At 36.0% G+C, this 12332-nt stretch overlaps 1 protein-coding gene across 6 annotated transcripts in view; it reads left to right on the top strand.

The window, feature by feature from the left end:
- The window catches only part of CYLD (CYLD lysine 63 deubiquitinase), a 71350-nt gene that overhangs the window by 53618 nt on the left and 5400 nt on the right, over positions 1-12332 (top strand). For all 6 annotated transcript variants that reach the window (XM_049104540.1, XM_035713188.2, XM_049104542.1 and 3 more), the window contains 6 exons: positions 1893-1984; positions 2895-2961; positions 8441-8573; positions 9508-9616; positions 10441-10559; positions 10836-11052. In XM_049104540.1, the coding sequence (XP_048960497.1) occupies positions 1893-1984; positions 2895-2961; positions 8441-8573; positions 9508-9616; positions 10441-10559; positions 10836-11052 (737 nt within the window). The remainder of the gene's footprint in view (positions 1-1892; positions 1985-2894; positions 2962-8440; positions 8574-9507; positions 9617-10440; positions 10560-10835; positions 11053-12332) is intronic.

Below are 12332 nucleotides of genomic sequence, written 5' to 3'. Positions count from 1 at the left end.
TTTGGTAGAGTATTGTCCAATTTAGTGATTGCAGCAGGTTTAGAAAAGTTGATAAAAAGTGCAAGGTACTCTTATTTTCTATGATAGTTCATTCTAGCAGTATCCCTAACAACGGTCATGCTCTCTGGTCTAATTGTGGAGTTTGGCTTCTGAAACTTAATTTTATCTGAAAAAAAAAAGCAAAAGAAAATTTTAATTTGTAGAATAGCTAGTATTTAATAGTCTTGCATTAGAAACAGATGAAATATATTTTATTAACACATTTCTTGGTTAAAGGAATATAGTTAGGCCTCCCTGCACATTCCTTTAAAAATGATATTTTGATCATTTCTTAGTTTATGAATTACAAATGTGTTGTTCTTTGGTCACGAAGAAGTGATTTGTGATGATATAAGGTTAAGTTACGAGACCTCTAGTAAAGACATTTCATAAGTGGTAGTAGTGAATGTGGGATAATATCACAGTTTAAAATTTAAACTATGAAGAGTTAGGTCCCTAGACTATGAAAGAAATCTGTTCACTCAAGAATATAGAGAGCAAACTATGCAATTTAAAGTCCACATTAAGTCTGTACTCATTTAAATCTTGAGACCCTTTTCTTATTTAATGATTAAAATTTAAAAATAGTTTGATGTGAACTTTTGATGACAGAATGCAGAAGATTGAACAATAAAGGGCATGCAGAATAGCCTACTGTATCACATGGCTAGGAAAGTCAATTATAAGCAAATAAATCTCCCTCCTTATATCTTTTCTTTACATTCTGTAATGATGAAAATGACTTGAGTTTTCACCCCATAAGATAATTATGAGTCTTGATTTTGACATCAGTTATTTTATCTGATGCAGATTTTTAAATTTACTGTCCATTTCTTCCTCCAAGTAATTGAAAATGGAATAAGATAGATCAAATTCAAAACTCTAGGCCATGTGACCACTTCCTTCTTCCTTCCCAAATACCATCAGACCATTAATAGACGTTATTTGGATACTGTTGTCCAACCAGTTAAGAATCACGATTAACCGGGCTGTTGTCCTGTCCACAACAAGGACCTTGGCAGATTCCCTGTGTCTGCAGCATTCCTATCTATTAAAGCTGACTGGTTTTATTTGGTACTGAAACCTCTGTTTTCTCTGTCTCAAACTCCTCAAAGGCAGAGACCCTGTTTTATCACCTAATTCATTTTTGTATTCCCAGTGGCTGACAGGTTAGATTACTGTGTAAGTGGTGGATGCTCAGTGTATGTTGGTTGCAGAGAGTTGATGAGTGAATGAATAGTCAATATACAAAATGGATATTAGATTAGCTACTTTTGACTTGCTCTTGTTAAACCTGCGTGGACTTCTCATGTTTCTTCCAAAGGCATTTTTAGCTTTAGAATTTTGTCAGGGATCACTGTGGAACGTACTGAATGTGTCCTGTATTCAAAGATGAGAGACAATGTCATATACGTGATGACTGTTTTGATTGTACCTTTTCCATTTTCAGTTTCTTATCAAGGCCCTTTAGCATTCCCTTTGGCGATTTTTTTCCTCCGTTAGTATTAAAATGACTTGTTCTCAAAGTTTTTTTTCTAAGTAAATAATTTCTTAAGCATATAGAATCAGAAGACTAGTCATCGTAATTTAAAACGTAATTTAAAAATGCTTTCTCTTAGATTAGTATATGACAGCTATTACTTTGATGTAGTAGTGTCTAGGGTAATTCTGATGCTAGATTTTTAATTTGCAAACCTCAAGCAGCCTATAACTGTGATTTTCAAAATGATTGGCTAGCCTATTAATTTATGTATGACATGTTGGGATTATATAAGAATTCTGTGATTATCAAAATGTGTTATACTAATGTAATATATATGCCAGTATTAATTAATTGTTTTTTGCTAATGTAGATATGGATATGTGTGTGCAACAAAGATTATGAAACTGAGGAAAATACTTGAAAAAGTTGAGGCTGCATCAGGATTTACCTCTGAAGAAAAAGGTGGCTCCTAATTTATAGGATATGCATTAAAAATAACTTGAAAACATATGTGAAATTATTAGAAATGTGTGTCTGTGTAGCTTGGGGGGTTTTATTTTAAGCTAGAAATTCCTTTCTGTGTGACGTACAATTTTTTTAAGTCCTTTTTTTAAAGTTTTCATTTAAATTCCAGTTAGTTAACATACAGTGCAATATTAGTTTCTATGTGATGGACAATTTTGTCCCCTTTTTGTAAATGCTTTATCTCTTCTAAAGGTGAGTGATATGTGGGAAAATGAACCCCTTTAAGAAGCTGTCTGGTAGTAGTACATTAAGTGAATAAATAGTTTTTGTCTTTCTTCCAGCAGTGGTATTTGGCATTGTTTTCCTTCTAGGGGTAAAGGGTTGCATTGGGTTCATCCCCCATTTTCCAGTTAGCTTTCCAGTTATAAAGGGAGCTAACATGGGCAATTAGAATTAAGTTTATGATCAGAGATCATATATTAATCTATTCTTAGCTACTGGATTTACTCAGAGATTCAGCTCCTGACTCTGAACATGCGAGCAGCATATCATAACCAGTAATGGTGTTTAGAGACTTGCTAATTATTCAAAAACAGGAAAAAACAAGGTTTTATTTCCAATTTTATTCTACTTAACCCCCTCAGAAGAAATTGGAATTACTTCATTATACATGAATTACTATATCTTTTCAAAAACAGTTAAGTTATAACAAAATTGGACTGTCCTTTATCATAACTTTATCATAACTATGGTTTTCATTAGGCAGGAAAACTTGAGAACTATGCTTTTAATTGAAAAAGTGTCAGTTATGAAAGTGAATTCAGAATAAGAATGTAACTATTATAAATTTAAAAAATAGAATGATTTAAAAATTTTGTCTGTGACTTACTTTTCAATTTTCTCCTAGATCCTGAAGAATTCTTGAATATCCTATTTCATCAAATTTTAAGGGTAGAACCATTGTTGAAAATAAGGTAACTTTTAAATTGTTACAGAAGCATTGGAAAAAATAGGCAATCTTCATATTCTCTACCATCATTGGATAGAAAGATGTCTTTAGTGATTACATAATATTGTATTTGTTTAGTTAATATGCTAGGTTCCAGTGCCTGGGTGGCTCAGTCAGTTAAGGGTCTGCCTTCAGCTCAGGTCATGATCCCACAGTCCTGCTCAGCAGAGAGTCTGCTTCTGCCTCTGCCTATGCCCCTCCCTTTGCTTGTGTGTGCACACGCTTCTCTCTCTTCTCTCACTGTTTCTCAAATAAATAAATTTTTTTAAAAATCTAAAAAAAAAAGAAAAAAATGTGTTAGGTTTCTACAATGCAAATTAATTAAGCTATTTAATTACATGATTAATTTAATCATTGTCCTCGCTAGAGTATTGTACTTAACTGGAACACTGAATTTGGTGTAAATTTGTGCTTTTAATTTTAACCCTAGTTGTAAATATTATTGCAAATCATTTTCTTATAAAACTGTACATAAATATTCTTATAATTTAATTAATGAAAGCTTCCAAGGGAAATTAAAGAGTAAGAGAGTCTTATTCTATGGGTGCTTGGGTGGCTCAGTTAGTTGAGCATACAAGCTCTTGATTTTGGGTCGTGTCAAGGTCTTGGGGTCAAGTCCCATATTGGGCTGTCTGCTCAGCAGGAAGTCTGCCTGAGATTCTGTCCCTCTGTCCATCCCTCTGCTCGTGTGTGCACTCTCTCTCTTTCAAATGAATAGATTAATCTTTTAAAAAAAGAGAGAGAATCTTATTCCAACCCGATTAAATACCTTGAGAACACTGTTTTTTTTTTTTTAAGATTTTAGTCATTTATTCATAGACACAGAGAGAGAGAGGCAGAGACACAGGCAGAGGAAGAAGCAGGCTCCATGCAGGGAGCCCAATGTGGGACTCGATCCCGGGTCCCCAGGATCACATCCCAGGCTGCAGGTGGCGCCCAACCGCTGCGCCACTAGGGCTGCCCGAGAACACCGTTTTTGATGATCCATCACTCAGAGAATCACTTAGCCTCACATTAGCTTTTTTTTCCCCAGTTTTGTGATTAGCCTTTTTTTTCTCCTCCATCTTAAATGAAAGTCTCGAATCTAATGCACTGAAGTTCTTAGGGAGATATTCTAAATGGATGAACTTTTCAGGTAGTTAAATGTTTACAGTCTAAATCCTGGACCCTTTTACACTTTACACTTGGGTTTCTCTATTCGAAATCTTGCCAATTTACCGTTTGCTTTCCTAAGAGCTATTACAGACAAATATTCTTATTATCTTGTGTCATAAGTGAGGTGTGATGCCAGCATTGAATTGACGGATAGAAGGAAGGGAACGGAGAACAGTACCACAATTACAGTTTGATATTGTTTTCGATGTTCTAACTAATGAAATAAGACATGATACATAAACATCAAGAATACATACTTATTCTCTGTTCAAAGATGATGATAGCTGTATGTATACCTAGAAAATCCTGGCAAATTGTTCAGAAACTACTGGATTACACAAGAATTTATAAATTGACCACATAGAAAGTAATCATGGAGAAATCACTAGCATTTCTATATACCTTCTAACAAATATGTAAAAGGGATGCTTTCATACTTCATGACAGTATAAAATGCCAAGAAATAAATTTTATTGAGATGTGTTTTTTAAAAATTTGTGCAGAGCTCCAAAGGCGATTTGATTAATTAGTGAGAAAGATTGTGTTCCAGGTAAGAACAGTAAATTACTTAAAGATGTTAATATTTTATAGGATTACTTACATGGAAGCAAGATCCTAACTTTTTTTTGAACTCTATAAAGTGATTTTAGAGTTCTTTATAGGATGAAATGGGTGAAAACATTGAAGTTTGAAGGTTTTTTTTTAAAAAAGAGTTCTATTATAAGCTATAAGGCAAAGCTATAGACATTAAACAGTGTGATACTGTATAAAAGTGGATCAACAGACTTGAATAGAAAGCTCAAAAATAGAATCTCAGTATCTTATAAGTCAACTCTCAGACACAAATGAGGAAAGAAAGCTGTGTTTAATACATGTTGTAGGAAATCTAACAGGCAATTTGGGAGAAAAGAGTCACTTTTGTATTTCCTCTGGAAGAGATAAATTTCAGATGATTAAAAAAATTTTCTTCTTCTTCTTTTTTTTTTTTTTTTTTGTAGCCCAACAACCCTTGGCGATGTCCTAGACTCCCAGTAATAACATAGGATGAAAACAGCTGTGATTCTCAGGGGGTGAGGAGGGCTGGACAGATGTAGGAGTGCATCTCAGTGCTTGTAGGTCTTGTGGGTTTTGGAGAGGGCCCTGGGAAGTTCTGGGAATTTCTGCCACCCCTTGAAGGGGTCACTGCTCCCCAACCCTTTCAGCAGCCTCTTCATATGGGGAATTTCTGATTTAAAGATTACAAGAAGATATAAAAAGATACTTCAAACGTTAACTTTTCTTTTTCAAGTGTCATTCTTCACCTGCATGAGCCTTGCTCTCTCAGAGAGTCTGCCGATATAAAAACTAGGAGGAGGAGTACCGTAAACTCTGAAATAGTGGAACAGTCTGAGAGACTGCACTGAAGTCTTACAGGACTGATGAGACAAAGGACTAGCCACCTAGGAGGATAAATGAGAATTTGATAACAGACTAAATAGAGTAAACAAAAATTGAATTCCCAGAAATAGAAGTTAAAAAGGTCTATCTCCATGTATATGCTGTACAGCTGGGAGAGGGAGCATCACTAGATATAGTATGTAGAGCTGAAGAGAGAATTGCTTATTTGGAAGATAGATTGGAAGAAAGTACCTGAAATGCAGCCCTAAGGGAAGAGAAGTTGGAAAACAAGAGAAGGTAAGAGGCGTGGAAGACCAGATTCCTAAGTGCAGTTCTAGGAGATATTGGAAAGAATAGGGAAGAAATAATATTTTGATTGATAATAGCTAAATATTTTCCAGGCTTTTTGTAGACTTAAATCCTAATAAGAAATATGCACAGGATTTCTGAGCAGGAAGAACTGGGACTAAATCACCTAACCCAGAGACTTATTACAGGATGTACTTTACTTTAGAAGGACAAAGGTGAACTTAAAGTAAGAAAGTAGTATGCTAGGAACAAGGAAGAAACAAGGTTTAAATGTGGGTAAATTAAAGCCTTCATTTTCTAAAAACAACAATAATGATAGTACTGGTAATGAAAGGTGAAACTGAAGTCCCAGCCACTAACTTGAGAGGATAGTGCTCAGGGGCAAAGATGGAAAAATTCTAAGAAAAACAATTGAATAAAATCAGCAATCAAGAAGCAAAGACACAGGGCAATTTTCAGGTTGTGTAAACTGAGTACTTCCCATTATAGAATATGGTCTGGGTATTCTTATTACATGGGTATATTATATTCCACAGTGCTAGATAATCAAGAAATCTGTAAAGAATTTTAGTGGCTACCCATTCAGGATTGTATTACAAAGGTAGACAGACCAATGTTACACAATTCCATGAATGTTTTGATCTTCGTAGATGTATGTTTTCTTCTAAGGTTAATGCAGCATTTGTACTCTTCTGCTTCTAGATTTTCTTAGTGGGAAATGGCAATCTAAATTGTACAGTTCTCTACCATAGCACCAGCTTTGTTGTGATTCTTGTATATGTGTGCCTTCATGACCAGCTAATTTGCTCTAGGGTTTAAGCCTTCTAAAATTGTAGTCATCAGATTGGAGTGCTTGTGTCCCACCCCTGCCACCCAAGCTCCTAATCCCTCTGCCTCAATATCACAGAGGTGTTGGTCTTCATCCTTATTTCTGGTTCTCTTCATTCCATGTGTGCCACTTGGGTTCGCATCAACTATGATTCCCTTTCCCTGTCACCATTGTTATTTCTAATTGTTGCAACTAGTGACCTCTACCACTTTAAGCTTTCTTAGTTTCCTATCCTATTTTTTTTCCTGTTACCTGTTAAAGATTTTTTATGCTTTTGCTTTCGCAGAAAAAATGCTGGTCTTTTGCAGTCATCAACAACCATGTAAAATATTGATAGAGCATAATCTTCAGGCTTTTTGATTATCATTTGTTTTTATTTGTTGTGAGTTCTCCTGAATCTCCTGGTTTTATTAAGTAAGTTTTGTGTATTTCAGGGTATAAGTTGCTTTGGAAAGCAGAGGGCTTCTGAAGGTTGGTCTGTGAATAGCTGTTTCATTATGAAAACTGTTAATAATTTTCCATAAAAATCTTGAAATCTGCCTATAAATAGGCTGATTCTTTACAGAAATTCTGCCGAAAAGGTAAATATTACACTTAAACATTATTAATCCTTTTGGCAGAGTTAGTTTTAAAGATTAATGACATTCTATAGTAAAATATTTATTTTAAAATTTTCTTTATTTATTTTAGAGACAGAGAGAGCACATAGGTGGGGGGAAGATACAGAGGGAGGGGCAGAGTCTCAAGCAGGCTCTGCCCTGAAGTGTGGAGCCTGATGCGGGCCTTGATCTCACCATTCTGAGATCATGACTTGCTCCAAAATCAAGAGTCAGACTCCCAACCAAATGAGCCACCCAGATGCCCCTGTAGCAAAATATTTATGGTTTAATATAATGGTAACACTGTGATGGGTATATAGTAGGAGCTTACTGGTATTTGTTGAATAGATGACCATCTAAAGAGACAGCATGCTTTCATGGAAAGAATAGTAAGTGATTAATAGGATACCTGATTTCTGCACCTAGCTCTGCTTTAAGTTGCTGGGAAGCTATGATTATTCTTCCCTAGAACTCAGGGCCTTCATTTCAGAAGTGAAAAGTTGGGTCTGGAAGGTATCTAAGGGTCTGTCCCATGCAGAGACATAAGAATTCATTCTCCTTTTTCAAGCATTAAATGCATTTTGGATTTTGAACAGTCAATCAGTATTTTAATGAATTGTTGATTAAAAATACTTTTTAGATTTGGACAGTGACATTAAACCAAGTGATTTTAGCTTCTGGTATTGTTCACATAGTGCTTCTTGACTGTAGATTTTACTCCATTATTTTTCTGCTGATCATTAGGGAACTTTTGGATATAAAAACTAAAATAAGAACTCATTTTTAAGGTCTTATGCAAAGTACATTTAATGAATTAATCTACATTATTGTCTTTCACCCATTTTTCTGATGACCAAGGGGTACCGTCCATGTCATCTTTTTTTTTTTTAAGATTTTATTAATTTATTCATGAGATACACACACACACACACACACACACAGAGCAGAGACACAGGCAGAGGGAGAAGCAGGTTCCATACAGGGAGCCTGACGTGAGACTCGATCCCAGGTCTCCAGGATCATGCCCTGGGCTGAAAGCAGCACTAAACCACTGAGCTACTACTGGGGCTGCCCTGTCATTGGTTTTTCTGTCCTCAACTACTGCTGGGTTAGCTTCCCGTTCTGACTTTAGCATTTCATAGAGAAATCATGTGTTTTTTTCTGCATATTTTTAGATCAGCAGGTCAAAAAGTACAAGATTGTTACTTCTATCAAATTTTTATGGAAAAAAATGAGAAAGTTGGAGTTCCTACAATTCAGCAGTTATTAGAATGGTCTTTTATCAACAGTAACCTGAAATTTGCAGAGGTTAGTGATTATTGTATTTTATGTGACAGTGCTTTGGAATCTTGAGACTACTACTAGATTCAATAACTGTTAATTTTACCCCACTGAGAACACACTGACTGTTAACAAAACTCAAATTAAAAAAAAAAAAAAAGTTCAGTGTTTCAGTTGTGTCCATGTAGAAAATGCCTTAGAATTAAGATTGAACTGTTTGAATTTTTGGTGCCAAAGAAAATATCAAGCAGATTTGTAACTTGAAAACTTAAGTAGTATTTGAGCAAAAGGAAGAAGTACTAAAAAACACGAAAACAAAACAAAAAAACCCCGTCATTTTAGCAATTTTAACATTTTACCTAAGCATATTAGCCAAACATAGCAAAAAAAGAATGTTTATTTTTCCTTCAACAAGAGACAAAATAAATTCACTTATTTATATTCATTTGTTAGTGAACAAGTGATAGAAATTATTTTTCTTTTACTGTTTACTGTGTCTTCATGATCTTAGTAGTACACGCTTATGGTTTATTTTTATTGTATTTATTTCTGAAGGAAAGCTTTTAATGGCTATAATTATTTGTTGAAGTATAAGGAATGGTGTCCTTCAGTGACCACAGTTTCTTTATTATACTTGCCAAAACAATTTTTCTAAAACGTTTATTTTAAATATAAACCCACCATGGAGTGTTACTCTAGATTGTCATCATAGTTTAGAGACCCAGGGTTGTTGACCTGCCTGACCTCTGGGTGTCCATGGAATGGATCCTGGACCACTTGAAAATTTGTGGCTCATTGGTGCTCTACCTCCCTGCTCCATATTCACACTCAGATTCTGCGTACAGGCCATTAGTGTTACGGCAGAAACACAGCTTGGTGTGGCAACTGTCACTGCTTCAGTTTCATAGGGAAAATTTTTTTCAGCACTTTGATTCTAAAAATATATGTATCTTGTTTTTAGGCACCATCGTGCCTGATTATTCAGATGCCTCGATTTGGAAAAGACTTTAAACTGTTTAAAAAAATTTTTCCTTCTTTGGAGTTAAATATAACAGATTTACTTGAAGACAGTAAGTATAAGATTTTTTAGTTTGTTTTGTTTGTTTTTCACAAATAAGCCCATCTCATTAATTATGAGTCAGAGTCTAACAGGATATGGTTCTTCAAAAAGGCAATTGAGTATCTGAAGGGCCTGGCAATATTAAGCTGGTACTTTCAGTTCTGAGTATTCTAAGAAAATAATCAGAGATGAAAATAAATATTCTATATGCAAATGTATTTATTGTCACATGATTAAGAAATTAGGAACAATCTCTATGAGAGGAGAGTAGTTAAATGAATTATGGTGTATCTGTACAATGAAACTACTGCCATTAAAATTCATGTCTGTGAGGACCAAAATGTACAAAACTGGTTATGACCTAATGTAAGTGAAAAGGTATTTGGTCCTTTCTCTAAGAGGACCCCTCCCCCACACGCACATGCAAGCACACACACACAGGGTTACGTAAATCGGCAGATATAAAATTTTTGGAGGAAATTCACAGCAGTACTGACAGTGGTTATCTCGTACTAACTGAAATTGTAGATGCTTGCAGTTTTCTTCTTTATACCATCTTGTATGTTTGAATTTTCATCTATAGACATTTTGTAATTATGTGAAAACACTCGAGAATATACTGTTTTTTTAAAAAATTGTCACTTGATCAGAGAAAATGTCTTTTTAAAGATATCCTGAGCCCACAGAGATACAACATAACATTTATGGGGATGGGGAGGGATGCACATGTTGAGTCCAAGTTCTCAGTAAAGCTTACCTTTTCCTTTTAGTCATGTTAATGGAAGAATGCATATTTAAAGACCCCATAATCTCTCCTCCCCCTCATCGTTTTAGCCCCCAGGCAGTGCCGGATATGCGGGGGGCTTGCCATGTATGAATGTAGAGAATGTTATGATGACCCTGACATCTCCGCTGGAAACATCAAGCAGTTTTGTAAAACCTGCAACACTCAAGTAAGCCTGATGTTACTAACTGGATATTCTCTTTTTGAATAGGAAATAATTTGTAGTTGAAAATATTTCAGGTTTTGAAAAGCTTTCAAAACCATTATTAACTTGAGTTCATAATCAAGTGGTACTGCTTATGTGTCTTCTGTGTTCCCTGGTGGACTGTTGAGAAGTACTCAGTTACTGTTTATAGGGTTGAATTCAGTTAGAGTAACTGGGGCTGCCTCACCAGAAACACAGTGTTTGGCTCGTCAGTGACATTCTCTCCCTGCTCTGTTTCAGGTCCACCTTCATCCCAAGAGACTGAACCATAAATATAACCCGGTGTCACTTCCCAAAGATTTACCTGACTGGGACTGGAGGCATGGCTGCATCCCCTGCCAGAAGATGGAATTATTTGCTGTTCTCTGCATAGAAACAAGCCACTATGTTGCTTTTGTGAAGTATGGGAAGGACGACTCTGCCTGGCTCTTCTTTGACAGCATGGCTGATCGGGATGGTATTTTATTTTATTTTATTAAAGATTTTATTTATTTATTGGAGAGAGAGAGAATGAGCAGGGGGAGAGGCAGAAGGAGAGGGAGACACAGACTCCCCGCTAAGGAGGGGGCCTGATGGGGGGCTTGATCCCAGGACACTGGGATCATGACCTGAGCCGAAGGCAGATTCTTAACTGATTGAGCTACCCAGACACCCTCAGGATGGTATTTTAAAAACTTTTCTTCTATGTATAGCACTGTTTTAGTTTGTAGTAGCATAGTTCATAGTGGATAGGCTGTTCTGAATAATAGAAGAGCGTATATGAAAAGCCTCCCAGGTGTATCTTGGTGACCCCATCTTCACATCTTAAAATGCATATACATCCCTGTTACTAAATTAAGGAATAATATCGTTGTGATATTTTGACACACATGTGGGTTTTATTAAAAGAAGAATCCTTTTTAAAAATCCTTATTTTAGGGCTCAGAGGTTTTCCTTTCAGCTTTTGTCTTCTCTTACTTTCAAGGTCCTCTCCTTTTCTATATGATCCATAATCACTATTTATTAAGTGCTTATGCATGCACCGAGCTCTCTGGGAAGCACACTGAGTCATTATACTGAAATCCCTGCAACATGGAGATTACTGCTCTTTTCCCGTTATTAAAGCTGAAGTTGAGGTGCCTGAGGTCCCATAGCTTGTATTTAACTCCGTCTTTCTGACCTCAGTGCTTATGTTTTTTTATACTACACTATGTTGTCTTCTAAATGACAAAGCAAAGAATAGAAATAAGTACCTTCTTGGAAAAATAAGCCTATTCTGCATATAATGTGCTTCTTCCTGAAATGGGGAGGATGCTGCACCTGCTAGGCCACATTCGAAGATGCTTAGGCATTATTTAACAAATATGTAACGAGCACACGTGCAGTATCACAGGCTCTCGTGTTAACTGAAAAGCATCTGGGGGTCGGACACTTGGAAAAACGATTGAGAGGCTGGACCAGGAGAGCCTTTCTGGGAGTGCCCCAAACCATACCAGCATCCTTATTCAGTCTGTGAGGCAAAGCCTTGCAAGACTTGCACAAATACACATTTAAAATTTAGAGAAGTGAAAATAGTACTCATTTTGCTAGGTGTGCTCTAAACTGAACGATCTCATGGTGAAGGTGTACAGGGGTGCTTCTGTCTGGAAAGGGACATGGGATATGAAGAGATGGATATTGTTCGATTACGTATATGGAACACTATTCCCTCACTGAAAACAGAGAAGCCTAAAAATCAGGGTTTGGATTTTGCTCAGG

The sequence above is a fragment of the Canis lupus genome, chromosome 2 (genome assembly GCF_003254725.2).
Source record: "Canis lupus dingo isolate Sandy chromosome 2, ASM325472v2, whole genome shotgun sequence".
In the NCBI taxonomy this organism is placed as follows: Eukaryota; Metazoa; Chordata; class Mammalia; order Carnivora; family Canidae; genus Canis; species Canis lupus.
Note: the sequence above shows the minus strand (reverse complement) of the source record. Positions and strands in the feature narration are given on the sequence as shown.